The sequence below is a fragment of the Heloderma suspectum genome, chromosome 2 (genome assembly GCF_057233095.1).
Source record: "Heloderma suspectum isolate Gila_16-S chromosome 2, 16-S_ref, whole genome shotgun sequence".
NCBI classification, from domain to species: domain Eukaryota; kingdom Metazoa; phylum Chordata; class Lepidosauria; order Squamata; family Helodermatidae; genus Heloderma; species Heloderma suspectum.
Genome location: NC_139459.1, coordinates 174,293,884 through 174,316,939, shown reverse-complemented (window position 1 = coordinate 174,316,939; position 23,056 = coordinate 174,293,884). Strand labels below are relative to the sequence as shown.

Genomic DNA, 23,056 nt, shown 5'->3' with positions numbered 1-23,056 from the left:
TGGCATAGATCGTCCAGCAAGGTGACGGAAGCTGCCTCTGTCCCATAGCCAGGCCTGAAGCCATATTGAAATGGAGATCAATAATCCATCTCATCCAGTAACCCCTGGATCTGAGAAGCCAACACAAGCTCCAGCACCTTGCCCGAGAATGGAATATTGGAGACGTTTTGGAAATTATCCAATATGGAGGGGTTTAAAAAAAAAAAACCGCCAGCGGTCTCAGCACCTTCTCTCTTGTTGTAAAGAGGCATTCACCGCTTCCCTTATCCATTCGGCCAACCCCCCACCCCCCAACCACTTTTATAAGCCAGGAAGGACAAGGGTCCAGAATGCACCTATTGCACAGATCTATACTGCTCAAACATTAGAACCGGAGCCATTCCCCTTCCCCAACATGGATGCACAGTCTACCTGTTTGGGAATCCTTGGCAGGTGGAGAGAGCTGGACTTGGCCCCGTTGCCAAGACACCCAGTTCTGGCCTGTGTCAATGATTAATTCGGTGACTAATGATGGGAAAGGAGGAGGTTATTGATGGGGTGGGGGGAGGCACCTGGAGACACTTGCCCTGCTGAGGAGACAATGGTGCGTGCCCCAAACTGCTCCCTTGCCAGCGATCAGTTCCCTCTGTCATCGGAGATCTTTCAAGGTGAGGATGGGGAATCCAAGGAAGGTCAGAGCACAGTAACCAGGTTGTGGTGCGGAAATGGTGGTGGTTAGGCACAGGTTCCGGTTCAAGCAAAGCCTGCAGGGTTCTGTTCAGCCAGGGCTCCCCGGAGTTTCGCCTCAACTTTGCCCACATCCCAAGGATGGGCTGAAAGCAAAGTAATAATGGAGTGCCTTTTCCTCACACTTGTAAAGCCCAGCCTGCCTTCAAATATCTAAGGTTAGAAGGAAGGGCTTCCAGGTCAGGTAATGTGATGTGAGATAAGAATTAGAATGGGTGAGGGATGACGCCTTCCTTCTCTTCTGACCCACAACTGCCCCTCTCCCACAGTAATCAAGGCCCAGCTCTGGATTTTCTTGGTCCCGGTGTTCCTGGGCCTTGTGCAGGCCGGCCTCTTCCTGGAGCAGATAGGCTTCTTCCTGCGCCATGGCAACAGCTCCCACCGCACCACGCTCTTGCTCTGGATCCTGGGGGTCTATCCGGTAAGAATGGAGGGAAGGAAGCACACGCTCTTCTCTCCCAGCCCCAACCTCCAGCTCTGTGGCTAGAAGGATCCTAAGTAAAAGGTCCCAGGAAGTCCCACTGAACCCCTGAGTAAAACCTGCTTAGGACTGGGCAATATACCCAGGACCAGCCCAAGAAATGTTGGTGCCCAAAGCTGAAAACCCAAACAGCAACACCTTCCTTCCTTTTGATCCACACCCAAACTCCTGAGGCACACAGATCTCTTTGTGGCCCTTGCTGTGAATTAGGGCGCTTCCAGACGAGGCTTTTATTGTGCAGTCATATTGCCTCATTCATGGAATTTTGCAGGGGGGAGGGATCCAGACCACGTTATCTTCCATTCGTAGCCTGCCTGTGTTTCCCACAGCTGCTTCTGTCTTTTTTTCTTACTAGACAAAATTAATTAAGGAAGGAAAAAAACAGAATAGCTGCACGATGCCGTCGGATAGTTAGCAATCGGGGTCCCCAAAGTACGCTACTAAAGCCATTTCCTGATTGGATAGCTGTGTTAGTCTGTAGCAAAAGCAACAAAATGTCTTACAGCACCTTAAAGACTAAGCATTTTGTTATGGCATAAGCTTTCATGGCCTAGTGTCCACTTCGTCGGATACATGAAAGTGCAATCCTAAATTGACAGGGGCATAGAGGATTTGTGGGTATGTAAAAGGTGAGAGTAGGTAGCAATGAAATGTAAAAAGGATAGTCTGTGTTAATTCTCCTCAAGCTTAAAGGTATGCAAAATAAGCACAGCAACCATTCTCTACAGCAGTAATGGGTGCTACCAGATTCATTGGCACACTCACTGGTGTTGTGAATGAGCTCTGCGCTTATTTTGCATACATGCAAGCCTTAATTGTCACAAACTCTGCTTCTTGCATTTCATTACCATACAACCCCACCTTTTACAATTTTTACTGATGACACCCCTGCGTGAGTGTGCGTGTGTAAGCTAAATATAAAGCTTCATGCAACAGATTAAGTGGACTCTATTCATAAGAACGTAAGAATAGCCCTTCCAGGTCCATCTAGTCCAGCACGCTGTTCACACAGCGGCCAACCAGCTGCCCACAAGCAGAGTATAAGCTTCTACAAAAGCTTATGCCACAAGACTCGTAGCATATTTATTTATAGTTTTCCAAAATATTCCTTGTTCCTCCACCTTTTTAAAATATGCATTTTTAGTACTCATAATCATCAGTGTGTAAAGGGCATGGCACATAAAAATATCACTTTTAAAACTGAGTTGTAAAAAAACCCTTCTTGAACAAAATTACATTCTGTCATACCCTTTATTGCCATGCCAAATCTACCTCAGAAGGCAGCTCTTGGACTCTGCCTCATGCTAGGGTGCACGAGATCACTCCACAGAACAATTACTGTTATTCCACTTTTTGGTTTATTTTTCTTTGGTTGTTACATTTATATCCTGCCTTTCCTCCAAGGAGCCCAAGGTGGCATATACAATCCCCCTCTCTATTTTATCCTCCCAACAACCCTGTGAGGTAGGTTAGGCTGACAGTCAGTGACTGGCCCAAAGTCACCCAGTGAGCTTCCATGGCTGAGTGGGGGCTTGAACCTGGGTCTCCCAAGTCCTAGTCCCAGACTCTAACCACTACACCACACTGGCTCTCATTGCTATTCTACTTAGCAGTTCAGTGAGGCCTGGCAGCCTGTTTTCACAGTGGACTGGGATGGCAATCAGTAGGGGGATTAGAATCTCCTCTGTGCAGAAAAAACAGGTATACGCTTGTGTATACAACATAAGGTGTTGGGGTGTGCCTGCCTTGGTTAGGGACAAGTCACAATTTAAACCAGTTTCAAACTGCTAATATCCTAACCCATCTCTCCTCACCAAACAGGTCTTCAGCCTCACTTCCCTCATCAGCTTGTTCATTCCTCGAGCCTCCTTTGTCTGTAACTTTGTGGCCTCCATGTGAGTTTCTTTGGAAGGGGAGGAGGGGTGAAATTAAATTTGGTGGTGAAAATGTATCCTATGGGAATTATCTAAGGTTGTCAATTTGGCAGGGCCAGCCCTACCATTTGGCCAAGGGTACAGAACCTCTTTCAGGCTGAGGGCCAAATTCCGTTTTGGAGAAGTTCTCAGGGGCCACATTCCAGTGGTGGGCGTGGCAAAAGGGGCAGGGCCAAAAAACAGCGTACTGTAGCTTGAAGCTCTTCCTGCCAGTAACCAAGCACTAGGAAAGGCACTTCAGCCTTTTTGAATGGGGAAAAAAACTGCACAAAAGTCAGGAAACCACCAAATGAGAAAAGGAGGCAGGGCGAGGGAAGGAGTGGGGGCTTCTGGAGAACCCTGGAGGGCTGAATTGGGACCCAGGCCTGAGGTTTTGCACCCCTGCATTAGGCAGAGTGAGGCAGTCTCCTCCTCAGACAACTGGTTTTGGGTATCATAAAAGGGCAGAAAATGGTTAAGTTATTTGATTCATTATTGCATATTTACTGTCGCAGAGGACGAGAAGCCTTTATAGGGTTTTCTGCCTCAGGTACTAGCCTGGGATACTAGGCACTCTGACTTGAGGGTGAGGGGGTACCATTCGCTGCTCTACTCTGGCAGCAAAATATCTTGAGGTGACCCTGCAGTTTGGGTATTCTACAAGATGCTGCAAGAATCGCCACTGTGTGTGTTTGCTTTTTCATTGACACCTGCATGTGGAGAAAGCTGCGCCAATTGAATAAAGTTGTTAAAGGCACACCGTCACCTTCACAAAACCAGTGACAAACTCAGACTGCAACAGATTCTGGAGCAGAATCCTGACCCCAGCTTTTGAAATGCATTGATTGATTGCATTTCTATACCGCCTCAAGAACTGAAGCTCTCCTGGCAGTTCATGAAACAAAGGTTAAACCCATACAGTACATAAATATAATAAAACCATGTAAATTCTAAAATAAATTAAAATAGCCACAGCATAAAACCAACAGCGGAGGACAGAAGCACTGCAAACATTTTTCAAATGGAAAGCCTAAAAATGAAAACACAGGTGTGGTTCTAGATTCCCTCGGTAAACTGGCCCCATTGGCTGTCTACCTGTACCTGCCATTGACTCACTGGGCACCACCCCAGATGTAGCTGCATTTAGACACAGTACTACTAAACTTATAACCACAGCAGCACCATGGTAAAGAGGCCTCGGTTCAGACAATGTAGGATGACCAACATAGCTTATTTCCACTTCATACGAAGCCAGTCTTAGTGTAACACCGTTATTTCTGTTGCCACAGCTACCATTCCATCACCTTCTGGAAATTCCTTGCATTGATCCGAGATTTCTTTGGCGGTTCAGACCGAATGTTCCGGCAACTGGAGGGGCAGTGCGTTTCTCCAAATCCTTTCCCCTGTTGCTTCTGCTGCTGCCTTCCTGAGCTTGCTGTCAACCGGTAAGGGCCTCTCTTTGGGCCTGGTCAGAGTTGGGCCTGCACATTAAAGGGAGCCCGCCCCGCCTTTGTGCCACATCTCCCCTCTGAACTGATTCAGAACATCTCAGCCAAATTCATTTTTCCTCTCCATCAGCTTGTGTGAAGTTTCTCCTTTCCCTCCCAAGTCCCCTTTCCTTTTGCCTCAGGTTTTTAAATTATGAGACAGCAAACAAAGACTTGTGTTTTTGTTTTTATTTCTGTACAATGCCACCTGCCAAGTGTGCATTAAAAGCACCCTATAAATACCAAATTATGATGACGATCCCTTATGATATCTTCCTCTCCTTAAAGTCTTACTCCGATGCACACTCACATTATGCAACAACTCCAAGTTTCTAGTCCTTCACATTAAAATTCTCCTACTGTATTTTCCACTATTTCTACATGGTTGTAAAATCTCTGCACTTTGGTTATTTTAAAAAAGATAATATAATATAATATAATATAATATATTGTTGTTAATAATAATAATAAAATATATGATAATTTGCATAATTTATAAAGCTGAAATAATTTAGCCTGGTTTAACATTTTGTTAAAAATGGCAGGCTGAATTATTTGACATTATTATTATTATTATTAAATAATTTATTATTTAATTATTTGATTATTATAATTTATACAAATGAGTAAATATTTTATTATTTTGCCTAATCTATTCTTTTTCCTGTGCATGGGGGTGGAGCTCACCAGGGCATTAAACCTCCATTCCCTGCTCTGGAACTCTTGCTCAGCCTCCCCGCTGTTTAATCCTTCCCTGCACGCTTATCTTTACCATCTTAAGGGCTAGAAACTTACATTTTAAAACGGGAAAGGTGAAATTCTCGAGATGCTTAATCTGTCATTTCTCCTCCCTTCTCCCATTCACTCCCCTCAAATATGGTCATGGTGCTGCTTGTGTAATCCATTTTAGGTTGCAACCCATCCATTGAGCATCAGTGCCTGCCCCAGCACACTCTTGATGCTCAGTGTCAGGCAGTAACAGCACTGACAACAATGCTGTTGAATAATTTGGTTGAGGCCTTATGCCACAGCATAGTCAGGATAATAATTAATCCATCTTTGTTTTTTCTCTTCTCTACATCATAGCAAATCACTGTTTCATCTGTTTCTTCCCTTCTGCAGAACAAACTTACGATGTATGACACTAGCTGTGTACCAACTCTCTCTCATCCGGACCATCCTCTTTTTTGTCACCCTTATCCTCTGGACCGATGAGAAATATGACTATGGTGATGTGAGTGATTCTGGCCCTGGAATTCATGGCCAATGGGTAAAGAGGCTGGGCATTAATGCACACAGGTTAATTTTGGACATTCCCATTAAGCAGAGCATGGGCATGTGGTATTTCCATTGATGCTGCAGGCTTGATAGCGTGGCGCTTGCCCATTCCCCTTAGATGTTAGGTTGATGCTAGATATTTCCATTGGATTGAGCTGAATGGAATCTAGGCAGTGTCGTCCATCACTGAGTAACACAGCTGCTCTTAATTATAGATAGGGCTAAACCAATCAAAATGCTGTGCCAAGGCAGCCCAAATTCAGCAACCTGTATGCATAATAGAAATGATCATTATTGGTATTTCTTTTGCGTAATGTATTCTGCATTTCAGAACCATTATATATAATTTACAAGTGGAGCCTGCAACAAAATGTTGCAGCGTGGAGGACTTCTGTTCAGGATACTCCATTCCATTCCCACTCCCACCTAGTTTCCTGTCCATCCATCCCAGCAATAGTTAATTAGCATTCCATGGACACTGAGCACGCTCAGGCCTCATCCAGCTGTTTTTTGGGTATTCCCCCCTTAGGACTTTTTTGGTAATTTTTTTGTACTTTGCAAACTCATGGTTACCCCAAGCGTTCTCATACCTCCCTCTTCTCCATGGGTGGTGCCAGTTTGGCTACGTAACTAATGGCACTCATAGTCTAAGCTGGGGATGGGGAACCTGTTGCCCTGCAGATGTTGCATTGCAACTCCCATCATCCCCCACTATTGGCTGTGCTAAGGCTGGTGGGACTTGTAGTCCAACTACTGCAGGGCCAGACATTCCTCACTGCTGCTTTATGGTCATCAATTCTGCAGCTGTTCTGCACTCCCATGGAATCACAGCATACAAACACGCCTGGCTGATAAGCTTTCATGTTTTTGTTAGACTGATCTATATTCGCAGATCAGCAATAATCCAGATTACCTCTATACTTCATATGGAAGCAGGTATTCCATGACTGACCTTCCAATTGCTACTGCAGAGGGCGATCCTGGGGGGTTGAGTGTACATCCATAACTTCCTTTAGGAACCTTTGGTTGAAATTTGGCAGCATTTTCTTTGGCCGATAGATGGGAGAGAATGTTGGTATTCCTGGAGGTTGATATGGAAAGGATTTCATGCCGCTAAGCATTAGGTTGGGCAAGCTTGACATATAGGTAACTGGGCTATTGTTAATTGGTATCTATGGCTTCATCTGAAAAGTTGCTCATCAGGATTAAAAATAAAATAGAAATACAATTTCACAACCCTGGGAGTGAAAGCTGGCAAGAAGGCCATAGTTCAAACAAGTCCAGGATGCAGGTTGAGGAGTGGCTGGGGCTGAGGGGTCAACAGATGTAAGCAGGAGAGAACATTATAATGTTACCTTGGTTGGTAGCCACAGCAGAAGCGCTGTGGAGTGGTGTAAGCAAAGCCATCACCAGATTCAGCCCAGTCCACCACTGAATTCCCACTGATGGAAGTACATTAAGTCAGGGATGTATATTTTTCTAGATAGGAGGAGCCATGGCAATCTTGCATCTTGTCCTTTTCTTTAAAGCCCGTGAAAGCTTGAACTTGATTAATGGTTCAGTGTCAGCTATAGTAAAAACCTGAGCTTCCGTATGAGTGTTGAGGCATCACCTTTTCTGTTAGATCTAGAAAAATGAGAGAGGTGCTCTCTAGAGCAGGGGGAGGCAGCCTTTTTGGACCTGAGGCACATTTAGCAATTTGAGGAACTGTCTTAGGCACCACCACAAAATGGGCATGCTGCAGATGAAGGAATTACTCTGCAGCCACTGACATCCTTATTTCCTAAGCGTGTCTCTGAGCCCATGTGGCCCAGAGGCCTTCATTGGAAAGGAAGATGGCAGCAGCTGGCAGCTCTGACTTTGCTTTGAAGTGATCCCAGTTGCCAGTAAGAAACTTAGTTACTAAAAAATAAAAAAGTGGGCAGGGTAGAGCACCTTGGCGGGCACTAAGGAAGGTGTCCAGGGGCACCTTGGTGCCTGCGGATGCCACGTTGCCTACCCCTTTAGAGGAATTAGAGGTGCTCTAGACTGGTAGGAACAGAGAAAGCTGCCTTATACAGAGTCAGACCGTTGGTCCAGCTAAGCCCAGTATTGTCGACATTGACTGGCACTGGCTCTCCAGGGTTTCAGGCAGGAGTTTTTCCAGCCCTACCTGGAGATGCCGGGGATCAAACTTGGGACCTCCTGCAGGCAAAGCAGGGGCTCTGTCACTGAGCTATGGCCCCTCCCCTAAGCTTTAGGACCTCAATGTATGCTTTTTTTGATGTGTAGATTTTCACTGTGCTGTTCAGACGATTAAGCCCAGATATGCATTGTGGAGAGTTACAGCACCTCCTTACTTCCTCTCATACAGGTGGGCTACACCAACCCCAACTCCTACATCAATGCCATCATAGGCGTCTCCACCTTCCTCTCCTTCTACGGCTATTTGCTCTTCTACAAGGCCACCAAGCCGGCGCTCAGCGGCTACAACCTGCGCTCCAAATTCGTTTGCATCATCTTGGGCCTGGTCCTCTGTGGCCTGCAGAGTGGGATCCTGGAGACCATGGGGGCAGTGGGGGCCATCCCGTGCAATCCACCTCTCCCGCCCATTACTCGCGCCCAAAGTACGTTGGCTTTATGGGGCGAGTTCACTGTAGCGGGGGAGCACTTGTCAGAATGGATCCAGACATGCCCTTTGCCAAAAAGGGAGGGCTCCTTCTGTTCATGGAAGGAACCGAGATCCAGCAGAGACTTGTTCTGGAGGAAAGTGGGCAGGGATGTTTTCCAGTTTCTCATTACAGCCCCCAACACCACCTCCATGGTATGCCAGAGGGTCCCCCAACCCTCCGGTACAGCCTTTCAGGGGGCTGCATGTATTTATTTACAAGATCTATATACCACTCTACATCCAATAAAATATCCAAGCAGTGAACAACAGAAAGGGGAGAAAAATCATCATCGCCATCATCAAAATACAGAATTAAAACCCTTAAAATCAGATTGTACCAATAGGACCGTGGCTGGTTAGTCAAGGAAGGCTTATTTAAATAAAAATGCCTTCAGCAGGAACTGAAAATGAAACAATGTTGGTGCTTGCGGTGGGAATCAGCAAAATAGCGCCTCCCACGCATGCAACAGAGTGTCCCGTGGGTGAAGTTCTGCCCATGGGTAGTCTGGATCCAACGCATAACAACTGGCAGGCCGCCTCGCCCTCTGGCCTGGTCTCTCAGGAAAGTTGCCCATCTTGTTATCCCACACAGCACTGGTCCCATCCACCCTTAGGTGGAACGGAAGGAAAGCCCGAGTCTTTGCAGGGGTGACTCTTTCCCAAGTCGGGACTAAGCATCTGACTAAAGTTCAAGATGAAATTGCCATTGTAGGCTGGATTGGCACACTGGGGTCAGCCAGAAATGCCATCCAGGCCTACGCGCAGTCCTTTCTGTAGGGGTCACTGTATTTTTAACTCTCCTTTCCCCAATCCAGTGATCTTCTACTATTCATTGGCTGTCGAGATGTTCTTCATTGGCCTATTCGCCCATTACTCTTTCCGAAGAGCTGAACCACAACCGGACGCCCAGTGGGCCACTCGCCATCGGGCTTCCCAGACGGAGGGGCCGCCGTCTGGCCGCTGCAGCCCTGCAGATGCTGTATCCATGGAAGGAGCAAACCCTGGCTACCTCTGCGATGAGTCTTTGTATACGATTGAGCATTCCCCACTGGACCGGTTTGATTTCATTGTGGGGCAACCTGTGGACAGACGGTGGGAAAGCTGCAACCAGAAGATGGGAGCGCCAAGGGCGGAGGGACGTAAGGGGAGCTTCCCACATCAAAGAGCTGGGCCTGAACCATCATCAGTTGGAATCCAAGCCCAAGCTGCCAAAGTGGAGGCTGATGGCGTCACTGTTGTGTAATCCCGATCTCCAGGGAGCGGCCCTACCTTCAGGGAGAACACAGCAACGCCTGGATTCAGAGGACAGATAACAAGGCCGATAGATCTGAGGAATGCTAGGTGAAAGGGATGGCAATGCAGAACGCCATGCTTGGGGGTGGGGTTAGGGTCAGAGCATTTTTGCCATGAGGAAAAGCATTGTGGGGGATTTCAGTCCATCTGTATGTCAAGTGCTGACTGTGTGATTTAAGAGGCCAATTAGTAAACCATCTGAGGACAGAATAATAAAAAAAACAGGAAGCATATGCAGCGGGCAGAACAGGAGGAGTGGTTGGGAAACAGTACATGTTCATAAATGATAATTTCTACAGCACGTTTCAAAACATTACACAGTTCCCTTCTCTCACTTGTTCTCACAGCCAGCCCATGAGATAAGTTAGGCCAAGAGAGGGCCCTTTAACCCAAGGCTGCCCCTCGACAGCTGCACAGGAATTTGAACCAGGGGGCTCCACAGTAAGCCCTCTAGCCAGTTACCATGCTGAAGAAAGCTTTAACAAGCAACAAGACTTTATTAAAAATGATGCCGTTTGGATTGTTCAAGTACCAGCAGATTTTGTTAGGCCTTTAGATGGATAAAACAGGAAATCCTATAAGCCAATCTTCCCTAACCTGGTGCCCTCCAGATGTGTTGGACTAGAACTCCTGTCATCCACCAGCCAGCACTGAACCAAGAAGGACCGAATGAAAAGTCTTTCACACCAGCAGGGGGCAGCATGCATACACGCACCTCTCCCCACCGCCCTGCCCCAGATCTGTGGTTATGTCATGTGGACAGTTGCTCCAAGGCATCAATGACCTCAGTCTCTGGAGGAAAGCACACCGCTCCCTGCTCTTGCTGCTGCGGAGGCTCACAGAGGGCAGCTTGCGGCTGGGGTGCTGGCTCCTTGGTGAGAAGGTTGTGTTTCTTTAAGAAGCAGGCTTCTTCATAGGGAGGACGGATGGGGGGCTGGGTGGGGGGCACGTAGGTATATTTCTTCTCAGGGTCCAGCTGCCGAAATGGGAAAAAAGGGAGAGGATAAAGCTAGAGGATAAAACACCACATTCCCAACTGTTAGGGACCCCTTTGCTAACTTTCCCTCTCTGTGCTAATAAATAGCTTTCATCATTCCCTGCCCCAGGAGGGTTGAACCTCTTTCGACTGGAGGGTCAAATTTGATTTGAGAGCAGCTCTTGGGGGCCGCATTCCAGGGGTGGATGGCACCGAAGACAGAGGGGGCGGGGCCAAGAATACCAGCCTATTGCAGCTTAAAGCTCTCACTGTGAGTAACTAAGCCTTTGGAGAGGCCTTTCAACCTCTTAGAAAGGGAAAAAAACTGGTGGGAAATCACCAAACAGTCAGTGGTTGGCAGGAAGGTGTTGGGACAGGGAAAGGGAGCTTGGTCCCCCGAGGCTCCCCATTCCTGCTCTACTGCCATCTCCACACTGCCCATTTCACCCACTGGCTGTCAGCTTCCCCTGCCAAGAGCATTAACACACTAGGGGTCTTAAACTGGAAACTCGAACAGTGGAACAGGTCCCTTACTGCCTGCACCAACTGTGGTACCTTGCTGGGAGAAGACGTTTGTTAGCGTCACCTGGGTAGATGGCCAGTGGCTTTGTAGCCACCAATTCAGCAAGGATCAAATGAGCAGGGGCCCACAAGAGTCCCCCTGGTTCTATGAAGCTGCTAGCTTTGCCCTGGCTCCTCATCTGGAGCAAAGGCCTTCTGGCACAGACTGAGCCAGTCTTTGAACGACTCATCCTTGCTTATCTCCAGACCACCAGCCAGGTCAGTAGACCACCAAGCCTTACCTGTAGAGGGTATGTCCGGTCAGAATCATAAGCACTCAGATCTCCACAAGCCAGGAAGGGGACGATGACCCGATTGGGACCTTCCAACTGGTTAAAATCCACATCTGTATTAGAGGAGGTTTGGTAAGTGCCAGATGCAAGGAGAGAATCACTCTTGTCTTGCACACAGCCTGCCTCCCCTTGTCATAGCACCACCTTTCTCCCTGTCGTTCACGTCCACGACCAAGTACTCACAGGTTTGTCCCCACTCCCGCTTCAAGATTCAGGAAGATCCTTACAACTACTGATCTGTTGTGATTCTCCGTAGATGTGACATTTTATGTCACCTCAATCCCAAACACATTTTCATGGAAATGATTCCCCCAGATCCCCACAGAGCTTAACTTTTGAGGGAATCTGCTTGGGGTGGAGGGTGCTTTCCCCTCCTGTTGCAATGTTGCTTCAGGAAAGGGGTTTCTAATGTTTGGAAGTGCTTAAAGCAGTGTCACGTAAAATCATAGAATGGCCCCCTTTTGGGGGTGAAAGGGTTCCTGAGGTTTGAATGGAAAAAATTTCACCAGAAGAAATGTGCAGAGCTGCCAAAAGAAAAAGGCCGAAGAATTGGAAAAACAGGTGTGTGTATGTTTAAAGCTGACTGTGGAACGTGAACAACAAGATGCATGTAATGATTTGAGTTTGAAGAAAAACACTGGACAAAGAGACTCCCAAGATAAGCCCAAACCTGAGGCAAAGGTCATATAATTCAGGAATGTTGCCAGCAGGTGAAGTAACAGTCAAGACCTCTGAAGGAAAGCTGATTTCCTTTAGCATCAAGAAGAGGAATTTCCAAAAAAGATAAGATGAGCCCAATATATTTACAACCAGGACAAGTAGCTGACAAACGTGTTTTTCCACAACTTGTAAAGACTTGGGAGTATTTCATACCCCCAAATCAGCAGAACTCAGAGGAAGACTTGAACATCAAAGAAGCAGCTACACACAGCACACCACCTGCTTCTGCGTTCACAGCCTGGCTGGGCACCAGGCTCCGCTGCGCCAACATGGGTAACTATCTCAGTGGATGTAGAAATTGTGAATGGATTGAACTGGACTACATTCTATGCAAATAAAGGAGTTTGGACTGCATCTGGATTCTGAGTTGCATTCTGTATGTCATGCCATAATGCCAGCTGTTTGTAATGGTAGGGACATCGTGGCACGGCTCAACCAAGTTCTAACGCTGCTCCCGACATCATGGTGATGAAATCTTTATTAGGCAGCCACAACTAGGCACCATACAAAAGGCAAATTGATACAGTGCTGCCCAGAGACCCAGCATCTAATACGATTACATTTTTAAAAGCAGTTGAAAAAGAGAGAAACAAGCACAGAAACTGGATGAGGAGAAAGCCAGATAAAAATCTTTGAAGGGAACGCTAATTGGGGTGGGGTGGGGTGGGGTGGGGTGGGGAGGGGTGGGGATAAGACTTTTTAAAACCATGGGAAGGACTTAGCAGAACAGATATAAAATGGCAAAGAATTCTATAAATTCATATCAACTAAAGAAAAAGGCCAGAGGTGGGAATTAGATGAACATATCTGGGTTTAAGCAAGGGGCGGGGGAAATCTAGGTAAATATTTTAAAGGAAAATGAAGCAAAAGTAGAAAGGGTAAAAAGACAATACTTTGCATTTATATAGCACTAAGACTGTAATTTTTTTTTTAAAAAATCTACATTATTGTGCAAATCCTTACAAGAACCTTGTAGTGTAGATCAGTATTATTAACCCCGTATTACAGATTGAGGATGGTGGCGCTGAGGCAGAGAGAGAAAGATTTGTCTAAGATCACTTAGTGAATTTGTGCCAGGGGCTTCCTGCTCACATTCTTAGCCATTATCTCCATGCCAGATGCACAAGTCCTGTAGCATACACGGAAGTGGTATCATCATAATTCAGACTCTACTTACAGCATACGTGCCAAAATGGCTAGCCACCACTGATGTGGGAGCTTTAGCAATTGTCTAGTATTCAGGGGGGGGGGGGGAGCCATGACCAGCCAGCCACTTTCCAACTGGCTTCAATTTGTACTGGAAATGTGCCCATACGACTATACTCTCTCCATTCATTCTGTGAACAGGAAGCTTGCAATTTCTTAGTGTCAGGTTAATGAAACAACAGTCTGTTCCTGAAGTGTACATGCCACTTTCTCATCATCTGCCCCTGTGACAGCTGTAGACAGTTACAGCATTGTCCTCCTGCTCATGAAAATGGTGTCTAGCAATTGCACAGTCCACCCACTGTTCCCCCAGGACGTGGCTACTCAACTGCATCACCTATGCAGCCTCTCAAGGAGACCACATCCTGTGCATGTCTGAACCCATCTTGCTAGGTATTTCCTGAACTGATGGTTGAATCCTCCAAAGCTAGAGATTTAGTGCTGGGAGCTTTGGCCAAAGGCAAACTTGGCACTAGGCTGGACTTGCTTAGCCAACACCCTCTGGGGAGAGGCAGACAACAGATTAAAAAAGTCAGACAGAGAAACCAACTATAAAAAGTAATCAGACAGACAAACTCTTCTGTTTTAAATTTTGGGCCCCAGATTTTACTCCTATCCATATAAGCAGCTTTTGTACCATTTAGATAATGCAAAGATCATATACGTTACCTGTCCTGCTACAAGTGTTAATTAACTGTCACTGGCAGGCAGAAAGTCGCTCTCCAGATATTCTGAACTTCAATTCCCAGCATTCCAGACCACTGGTCTGGACCATTGGTCATGCTGGCAGGGGCTTCTGGGAACGGAAAAATCTGGAGATCCACCTTCTGCCCACCCCCCTGGGTTAACACAACAAAGCTAGGATGATTGTGTTAACACCATTTACTATGTGCTTGTTTTCCATTTCCATACCTTTAAGCTCCAGCTGAATTGTCACAGGCTGCCCTTTTGGCTTTCATGTTCATGGCAACCACCTGCTTACAGTTTCATTGCTCTGCACCCATGCCAACCTCATACTTCTGATGAAGTGGGCTCTAGCCCATGAAAGCTTTACGCCGTAATGAATTTTGTTAATCTGTAAGGTGCCACAAGACTCTCTTGTTATATTGATTTTCCTGTCTGAAATGCTTGTGATCATATAACTGATCAGCCTTCCCCAATCTCGTGCTCTACAGATGTTTGGGAGTTGCAGTCTTAACACACCCAGGAGGCACGGGGAAGGCTGCAATATATGTTTCCCAAAATATATTCATTCAAGATCCAGAACCAGGCCAGTGAGAAGTGGGTTACTGGATGCATGTGCCTCCTTGCTCTTCAAGAGAAACATATGGCTGCTTTGCTATTAACTGGACTTCCTCCAGATCTGCCACGTTCTGTGTTGTGGCCTGCCACATACTGTGGCCTGCCCGGGGCTTGGTAAACTCCAGGTTTTTGTGGCTGTCTTCTTCCTGGTATTCTTTTGAACATTTAAGGGGGCAGTAAGCAGCAACCCCTGGTATTTTGGACTTCCACATTAGTTCTGGAGGCAACCACAGTTCCCCAGGCTCCCCTCCGGGCTGGGAGGACATTCTTGGCTGGAAACTTTGGTGGAGCCATGACAGCCAGCACCCAGCTTCCTCCAGGCTCATTGAGGACTCATTGAGTCCAGGATGCTTCCAGTCCTTCCCAAAGACCTCTACTCTGCCGCCTGTACTACAGGGCCTGCTTGGTTTCTCAAGGCTTTGACCCCAAGGACAAGAACCAAGCAGTTGCCTCCAGTTGCTGCTTGCGGAGTCCCTGCTCAGGGATCCCCAAGGACAAGAGAGGTAGACCAAGAGCTGCTGCTGGTTTTCCAGCGGCAACAGAACACAAGAGTTGGAAGGGACCTCAAAGGTCATCAAGTCCAACCCCCTGCCAATGACAGATATTCACGACTACAGCAGCCTTGATAGCAGTGTCTGCTTGAAAACCTCTTAACAAAGGAGAGCCCACCTTCCAGGGCAGCCTGTTCCACCATTGATCACCCCCAGAGTCCCATCTCTCACCCTGGTCCTGCAGGTGTCATGTACCCACCCTTCTCCCCCCTGGCCTTCCTTTTGCCTTCTTCTCTCTGCCCCCCAGAGAGTCCACCCCTTGGGCATCCTCGCACAGAAGCATCCTCAGAAACAGCCCTTCCCCTTCAAGGCTTGGGCTCCTTACCGTAACAGTGATCCAGCAGGGGATTGGACATGTTTGGCATGTAGCCCTCCGGGGGGCTGTAGTTTCGGCAAACAACAAAGGCTTCTGGAAGGACAGAAAGGGGGTTAAAAGCTTTTGAGGCATCCTGTGCTAAAATATGCAATCCCCCCGACCCCAATTCAGTTAGTATATCAAGCCACATGAGGAGCATGCAATGTCCAACCCCTGCCCCCAAATCTGCATAAAGAAAAGCTACATTCTGCACTAAAACGTTCTATATATACAAAAGCCAAACTCCCAAAGCTTTTGTCGCACACCAGCGTGATCAAGAAATGGCACAGAGCTATGCAGATGAGGACAGATGCTGCTCTAAATGGTTCCCGCCGGGTGGTATGGGACAGTGAAGAGGCCGACTTCTGGGATGCGGTGGGTGAGGGGAGTCTAACCCCTGCAGCGATACACATGAGGCTCACCAGCGGCAGGAGCCCATGCAGCCCATGCGCCAAGAGTGTCCCTGAGAGAATGATTGTTGCGCTGCACAGGAAAGCGAGAAGCCCTGCCCTTGGGGACAAATTTGCAGCGGGAGACGAAACTGCCCACTGCTCTGAACCTGAATGATCTTAACCTCCTTCAACAGGGTGCGTTGCACAGGCGCGTGCACACACATCACTCCCTGGGTCCCTGCACTGTATAGGGCCCTTCCCTCATGCACACGATCCTAATAACAGCCATTCTGCTACAGCATGGTAAATCGTATATTCCAGATTTAGGCTACACTGTTCCAGTTCTATGGACCTTTGTGCCTAACTGGGAGCCTCTGGGACACCAATGAGACTGCAGCAAACAGGGGAGGGGATTGGTATTAAATTAAAACATTGCACTTATGTACAGCCCCTTCATGGATCACTGCCTTGTTGTGGCGAAGGGGCTTGGGACGGCAGAGGAGGAGATGGCTAGACGGCATCACCGATGCAATGGATATGGACTTGAGCACGCTCAGGGAGAAAGCGCAGGACAGGAAGGCCTGGCGTGCTATGGTCCATGGGGTCACGAAGAGTCGGACACGACTGAACAACAACAACAACTTATATACAGAGGCAGTTAAGGAAAAAGTGATACAGCCTAGATTTAAAGAGGAGCTGCCGCAACATAGACACACCTAGAAGACCTGCACCAAGGATACTCAAAATCTACCACAAGCAAACTCAACGAAAAGCCCCAACTAAGCAAGCCCTGCATAATGCCTCTTCGCAAGTGCAGATCCTGCCACGTGCTCCTCTGAACTGGGCTGATATTTTTGCACTGGCAATCAAATGCCAGTATGTATTTGCTTCTTTTGCATTTCTGTCCTCAATGTGCATGATTTATTCTTAACTCACCATAACACTTTCTTTTTTTCTTTCCTTTTTTTTTTGTTTTAGAACTATTCAATTCTTTTATTTTAGTTTTGGGAAGTGGTTGCAAAGAGCAGTGTGGTGGCAGGAGGAGAGAGATGGCAAACCAATGGGTAGCAGGAATGGTACAGCTAGGAGAATGTAGCGGAAAGTAACAAAGGGCCACACACATCATGCAGGGCACAAAAACTCCATCCTCTGAGCACCAAAGCCTTTTTCAAGACCAACTGCATGCTTTCAAACATCTGCTGCCAGTCATGACGACTAGAAACTTGGGGATGTTTTGTTTGTTTTGAGAGGAAAGCTGGGGTTCTAGTGATCCTGCACAAGCTCTCTAATGGTCAGGTTTTGTGCAAACAGCCCCAGGAAATTGCCAGGCTTGCAACAAACTGTCTGCTCACTCACCAATGCTGGAGTTGCGGCTACTTCGGGGTTTGGCGCACGTCACATCAGGGAAGAAAATCCTTAGCTGGGAATAGAGGAGGGTAACGTCCTTCCCGCGGAATATCTGAGGTGGGAGAGCACGATGCCACCGTCAGGCCTGGATTAGCTGCCTTCTGACATCACCCAGGCCGCAGAGAGTGACAAAGAAGCAGGGGAGTCCTCCAGCAGCATGACCTGGTGAGGGGCTAACCTAGATCTCGGGGGCATTTTGCCCAGCAGCACCAGATGCTGGGGAGGAACAAGCCCAGGTTGTCCCCAAAAGACTTGGCATCCAGCCCTGCACCCGAGCTCAGTGACTCCAATAGCACCAGCAGTGAGCCTGAAGCTCCTGCTCTGAGACCTTACCCCACAAGGCCATCACCCACTCCCAGCAGGCTTTCCAGTGCCATTGGAGGCTACAAACCACAGTGCTGCCCCTTTAAGATCTCTTCTTATAGCAACTGTGGGGCAGAGTTTAGAAACGATAGCACCGCAGTCCTTATGGCAGGGATGAGCAACTTCAGATGTCGTTGGACGGCAACGCCCATCAGCCCTAGTCGGTAAAGCCAATGGTGAGGGATGATAGGAGTTACAGTCCAACAACCTCTGGAGGGCCAGAAGGTGCTCCCAACTGCCTAAAGGGCTCAGTGGAGCTCTCACCTTTGCTGGAGCAACTTCCAAGCTACCCTGTTGCTGTCCTAGATCTTGATGTACCCCCTGGCTCTTGGCCCACTGGCAACCCAGGTAAACCTCTCCCAGAGCAGCTGGATGTCTCAGTGGGTTCACGGAATGGACATCACCACTGAGTCCCATCCCACGCTGCAGCACCATAGAAAAGGAGCAGGCAGAAAGTAGACCTCCAAATGTTTGGGACATCAACTCCCAGCATTCCTAACTATTGGCTATGCTGGCAGAGGCTTTGGGGAGTTGAAGTTCCAAATACCTGGAGATCAGCCTTCTGCCCACCCCTGCTATAGAATGTAGGCTCAGGTGACCAGTTTGATGAGATCACTGGTGTTGGAAAACTACTGCAGGGTGACTGCTTTGGTGAGGTGCTGGGCCCACAGCACCCAGCCCTGTCTTGACTACAGCTAAGGGGGCATGGCTGTACCCATTCACTCTTCCCTGGTCACCTGCACAGCTCACCTTTGCTACAAAAGTTCCTCCTCTTTTTAGCACATGCGTAGTGATGTTCAGGGCCTAGAAGAATCAGAAGAAAAGAATTTATGCCCAGGAATGCAAAATGCAAGCTGATTTAAGGTAAAGCTTTTTTGGCACTGAGATGCAGAAGGTGTCTCTGCAGCAGGGCACATGGGGAACATCGGCTCTCCATGACAATTTGGACAAGAAAAGAAACCTAGATTAAGAAGAAAGGGCCTTATTTTCTTTCTCTCCACAAACAAGGAGCCACTGCGAATAAAGCAGACTGAATAGCAACATTCACCATGCCCTAGATATCTAAGGAGTTGTACGCAAATCTCCCCTTCACCCACTGGCACTCTTCAACCACCCCACGCATGAGCACCAAATGGAGGATCTCAGGCCGAGCTCTCATTAAGCTGGTAAACTGATGTCTCAGCTGTACAAGCTCTCAGTCTGTGGGTAGAGGCTGACATGACAAAATGCTCCTCCAGATGGTACGAAAACCCACACCTCCACATAGAAAACTACCATGACAGAGAGGAGACTAGGCTAGAGCCATCTTCCTGAGGTCTAGATTTCTATGTGGAGGGATTTTATTTTTTGGATGGGGGAACATTCATATGGATTTCTCTGTGGAGGAATTTTGTTTTATCTATGGAGGAACACGTGAGCCCCCTCCAGTGTGAGGTGGTACATCCCAGCTCCAGGCTTACCCCTTCAGTGAGAACTAAGCCTCAGACAACCCCCTCTTTTTTAGTTGATTGCAGGGTGGGGTGGGGGATTAAGACCTGCCCATTAGGAGAAAGATAGGTTTGCTTCGTGGAATCAGCTGCTGAGCACTTGGCATCCAGGGCTTAGCCACCTTCCAGCTTAAGACCCCTTCGGTTTCCTCTGCTAGCCAGGGCAGTGCACGTGTATGTAATATATACACGTGTTACAAGCGCAAAAATCAATGTCCTGTATTAAGAAAGCCCAATTCTACAACTGAGAGATTATATTGTGAGATTTCACTAGAGATGGCTTGCACAACAGTAAGCCTGTTTTCACAGCCACAAGAGCCAAAGCATGCTTTTTTAAAAAAAGAAGAAGAGGAGGAAAGTGGAGATTCTGATCTGGATGCTGACTATTTTGCTGAATACCCATTTTTGCTGTTGCATCTGGGACGGCCCCGGTCTCATGGTGCCATGCAGCTCAACCTTGGAGGTCTATGCATCAGGCACTGGTCCCGATCTCCCTGGGGCTGCTGTCAGAGGAGCCAATGGCAGACTGTTCCTTCTGGGAAATCAAATGGTGGCGAAGAGATCGATATGCTACTGTCCGATATCAGGGCCCATGTCAGCACCCAGCATAGTAGGACATTTGCTGGGGCCCACATGCCCTGGTGGGGTCTGCTGGGGTTGGTGCCGTGCCTGCCTGCCTCCCTCCAGTGCCTACCACCACTTGGGCCCCTGGTGGTGCTGCTCCTGCAGCCCCCAGACGCCCCTCATGCTCCCTTGCCTGGAAGTAGCACCCACAGCGCTGTCACGGGCTGGGAGCTGAGCGGCTGCACCTGGGCAGACATGAGGGGGAGGCCGCGGCCGCCCATCCCTTCCCCAGCAGCCTCATGCTTGCAAGCAAGTGGGCTTACCCAGCAGCAGTGCCTGGTGAGCCCCTGTGAGAGTGAGGAGGAGGCTGGTGGCTGCAGCAGCCGTGCTGCCACCACCGAGAAGCCCAACCAGTGTTGCGCTCTGAGCTGGTGGGCGTCGGTGCCGAAGGGTCAGTTGGGTGCTGGGGAGCCCCAAGGATGGCCTGCCCAGGGCCCCCTCAAAATCTGAAGCTGGACCTGTCCGCTACAAAGCTCCCAGATCTGAGGCAGTCTGGGCAACTCTTCACTGAGGGTGGGCCACCACCTTATTGCATTTGCCTGAGGACCCCAGGGCACCCCTTGTGGTTGAGCTTGGTCATTACACGTGAAAAATAAACACCCCAGGAGATACTCACGGCAAGCAACAGCTGGGCCTGAATGTACTCGTCTATGTCATGGAGTCCAGTCACTGCAACAATAAGGGAAACAGCCATCAAGGCAGCTTTTCCTCATTTCCTCTAAAGCTAATGTCAGCCAGCAGAGATCCCGATCCCAGATGGGACTGGAAGTTGTTGTTCTCACCTACCATCAGGGGCTCCGTCACACACCACTAGGTCAGCTGGCTGCCCCTCAAAATGGCAAATGATCTCCTGGGCTGTCGAGACCTGGGAACAGAGAGGGGGGTGTATGTGGGCAAAGGGGCTCTTCACTGGGTAGGCCTCTTATTCTGCTCTAGGCTGGAGTGGAGGCAGAACTCAGGGTTGATTTCATCCTAGACTGCACAGGGTAGCACATACCTTGGTGATGTCCCCCTGGATCTGAATAACTCCTGGCAACGGAGCCATGGCTTGCAAATCGACAGCCACTATTTTGACAGATGAGTTTTTAGTGTCTTCTCCTCTGTGGAGGGAAGGAAAGAGAGGGAAAGTATTAGGATTAACCTCCATTTGTTCCTGGGCTGCGACTCACTACAGACGCTTCCTCCAAGTTGTTTGCTTACTTGAGCTTTCGGCTCAGAACTTGACTCCAGCTCCCTGGAGCTGCACAGAGATCCACGGCCCTAGAGACACCTGAAAAAGACCAAAGCAGATCAGGGATAATCACTGCAAGAGAAGAATCTTAGAATAGTAGGGTTGGAAGGGGCCTACAAGGCCATCGAGTCCAACCCTCTGCTCAATGCAGGAATCCAAGTCAGAGCATCCCTGACAGATGGCTGTCCAGCCTCATCTTGAATGCCTGCAGTGTGGGAGAGCCCACCACCTCCCTAAGTAAAGGGAGGGACTCCTGGCTTCCCTTCCTGATTAGAGAACAGCAGCATTAATTTGTAAAAAGTGAGTGCTCTAACTTTGCTGAAGGCTACACCTGGAGGCCCTGCCTCTGCATCCCAGATTAGTGTCTTTGTGAACAAACAGCACTCTGCACATGTTCAAAGGCAACCTCCTTTCACACTAACTGCCAATTCAGCGGCAAACGCTGCCCTCTAGTGAACATGTGATGTGGGAGGCCCAGGTTCCAAGGCATGAGAAAGAAGGGACCAGCCTGTCAAGTCTATTCTCTGTTGCAGCATTAAGTCCACAAAATAGGATCAACAGCGTCTGAGAAAGGGTGTAATCAGCTGGAAGCCAGCCCTCCTTTTATAGGAGATACCAAAGCAAAAGCATTCATATTCCACTTCACAGCTTCTGTGGCCAAGCCTCAAACCTAAGAAGTCGGGGGCACAGTGCTCATCCAAACGCTTACACGAGACAACACAAAATGCACTCGTGCAACCGGCAACGTAATTTGGGAGTCTGTTTTCAGACGCACCTTGAAACAAGTGATATTCCTCGTCCAGCTGCAGAAGTTTGAACGCACTACGGGCTCGCCACCCCTCTTCCTTGGCCAGGCGGTAGTAAATGTCCCGCTTGTCCTTGGAGGAACGGCCCATCCTCACGAATCTGGATGCGAGAGAAGGACTCGTCCGTTACCTGCTTTGCCACTGTGCCAGCCAAGAACCTCAACTGGCTTGTTACATCCCACAGACTGGAAGCAGGCAGACCAGTCATGAGGGAAGAAGGCAGCAACTGGCTCACTCACGCGTGATATCAAAATGGTTGCCACCTCCCACGGAATGCACGGGGGAACCCTCCCTGGAGCAGCCTGCCCACAACTTGGGGCCCTCCACACGTCATGGACTACAACTCCCAGCATTCCTAGCCATTGGCCAGGCTGGCTGGGGCTGATGGAGAACGGTCCTCTGTAGCGGAGGGCACATGCAGCGGAGGCTGGTGGCTCCGATTTCAGTGCGGCTGTGCATCCACACCGGGTTTCAGCCAAAACGCTAAAGGAGCCATCCGAGGTGCTGCACCTATTTTGCACCAGCCTCCACTGGACACATGGCCGCCCTACGCGTGGGTCGCAATGCAAACAGCTCCCGCAGCGTGAGAAAGCTCCCTTTGCCTTGGAAATAACCCTCACGAATACCAGAAGAAACTCGGGCGAGGCAAGCGGCTCTTGACTGTCCTCGGAGGGGGGAGGGGGGCTGCCGGTAAGCGCCGCGCCGCGAGGCGGCTGATGACGATCTTGCGCGCGCGAGGCGGATTAGGCGGAACAGCTCCGCAGACGCGGCACATGCGCAGCTTAGACACCGGCCGTCTCCCAGATCGCTGCGCTTGCGCCACGTACTGGAGTCCTCGCAAAGATCTATGGGAGTTGCGGTATTTTCAGCCTCATTGACTGGGAACCCGCGTTGCACCGCGGGAGTTGTTGTCGTTGTGCGTCCTCCGCTTGAGACGCCCGATGGGAGCAGGAG

At 48.8% G+C, this 23,056-nt stretch overlaps 2 protein-coding genes across 2 annotated transcripts; one reads left to right on the top strand and one right to left on the bottom strand.

The window, feature by feature from the left end:
• Positions 1-540: 540 nt before the first annotated feature.
• LOC146353319 (organic solute transporter subunit alpha-like) lies at positions 541-10,353 on the top strand. The gene is made up of 7 exons (XM_084836208.1): positions 541-647; positions 996-1,147; positions 3,029-3,102; positions 4,410-4,565; positions 5,730-5,841; positions 8,239-8,491; positions 9,351-10,353. The coding sequence occupies exons 1-7, from the start codon at positions 581-583 to the stop codon at positions 9,776-9,778; spliced, it is 1,242 nt and encodes a 413-aa protein (XP_084692334.1). The 5' UTR covers positions 541-580; the 3' UTR covers positions 9,779-10,353.
• Positions 10,086-22,903, bottom strand: FTSJ1 (FtsJ RNA 2'-O-methyltransferase 1). Its single transcript, XM_084836216.1, has 11 exons — positions 22,729-22,903; positions 22,072-22,202; positions 21,266-21,335; positions 21,063-21,165; positions 20,852-20,930; positions 20,682-20,734; positions 18,705-18,758; positions 17,541-17,643; positions 15,763-15,846; positions 11,608-11,711; positions 10,086-10,804 (listed from the first exon to the last, which is right to left on the bottom strand). Exons 2-11 carry the CDS (start codon positions 22,190-22,192, stop codon positions 10,580-10,582), a joined length of 996 nt encoding a protein of 331 aa, XP_084692342.1. The 5' UTR covers positions 22,193-22,202; positions 22,729-22,903; the 3' UTR covers positions 10,086-10,579.
• Positions 22,904-23,056: the final 153 nt, after the last annotated feature.

Coding starts and splice junctions, on each gene's coding strand:
- LOC146353319 (XM_084836208.1), top strand. CDS start 581: ATGGTGCGTGCCCCAAACTGCTCCCTTGCCAGCGATCAGTTCCCTCTG. Junction 648..995: donor GTCATCGGAGATCTTTCAAG/GTGAGGATGGGG, acceptor CCTCTCCCACAG/TAATCAAGGCCCAGCTCTGG. Junction 8,492..9,350: donor GCCCATTACTCGCGCCCAAA/GTACGTTGGCTT, acceptor TCCCCAATCCAG/TGATCTTCTACTATTCATTG.
- FTSJ1 (XM_084836216.1), bottom strand. CDS start 22,192: ATGGGCCGTTCCTCCAAGGACAAGCGGGACATTTACTACCGCCTGGCC. Junction 11,712..15,762: donor CCTGCTGGATCACTGTTACG/GTAAGGAGCCCA, acceptor CCTCTAATACAG/ATGTGGATTTTAACCAGTTG. Junction 10,805..11,607: donor ACCGGACATACCCTCTACAG/GTAAGGCTTGGT, acceptor CCATTTCGGCAG/CTGGACCCTGAGAAGAAATA.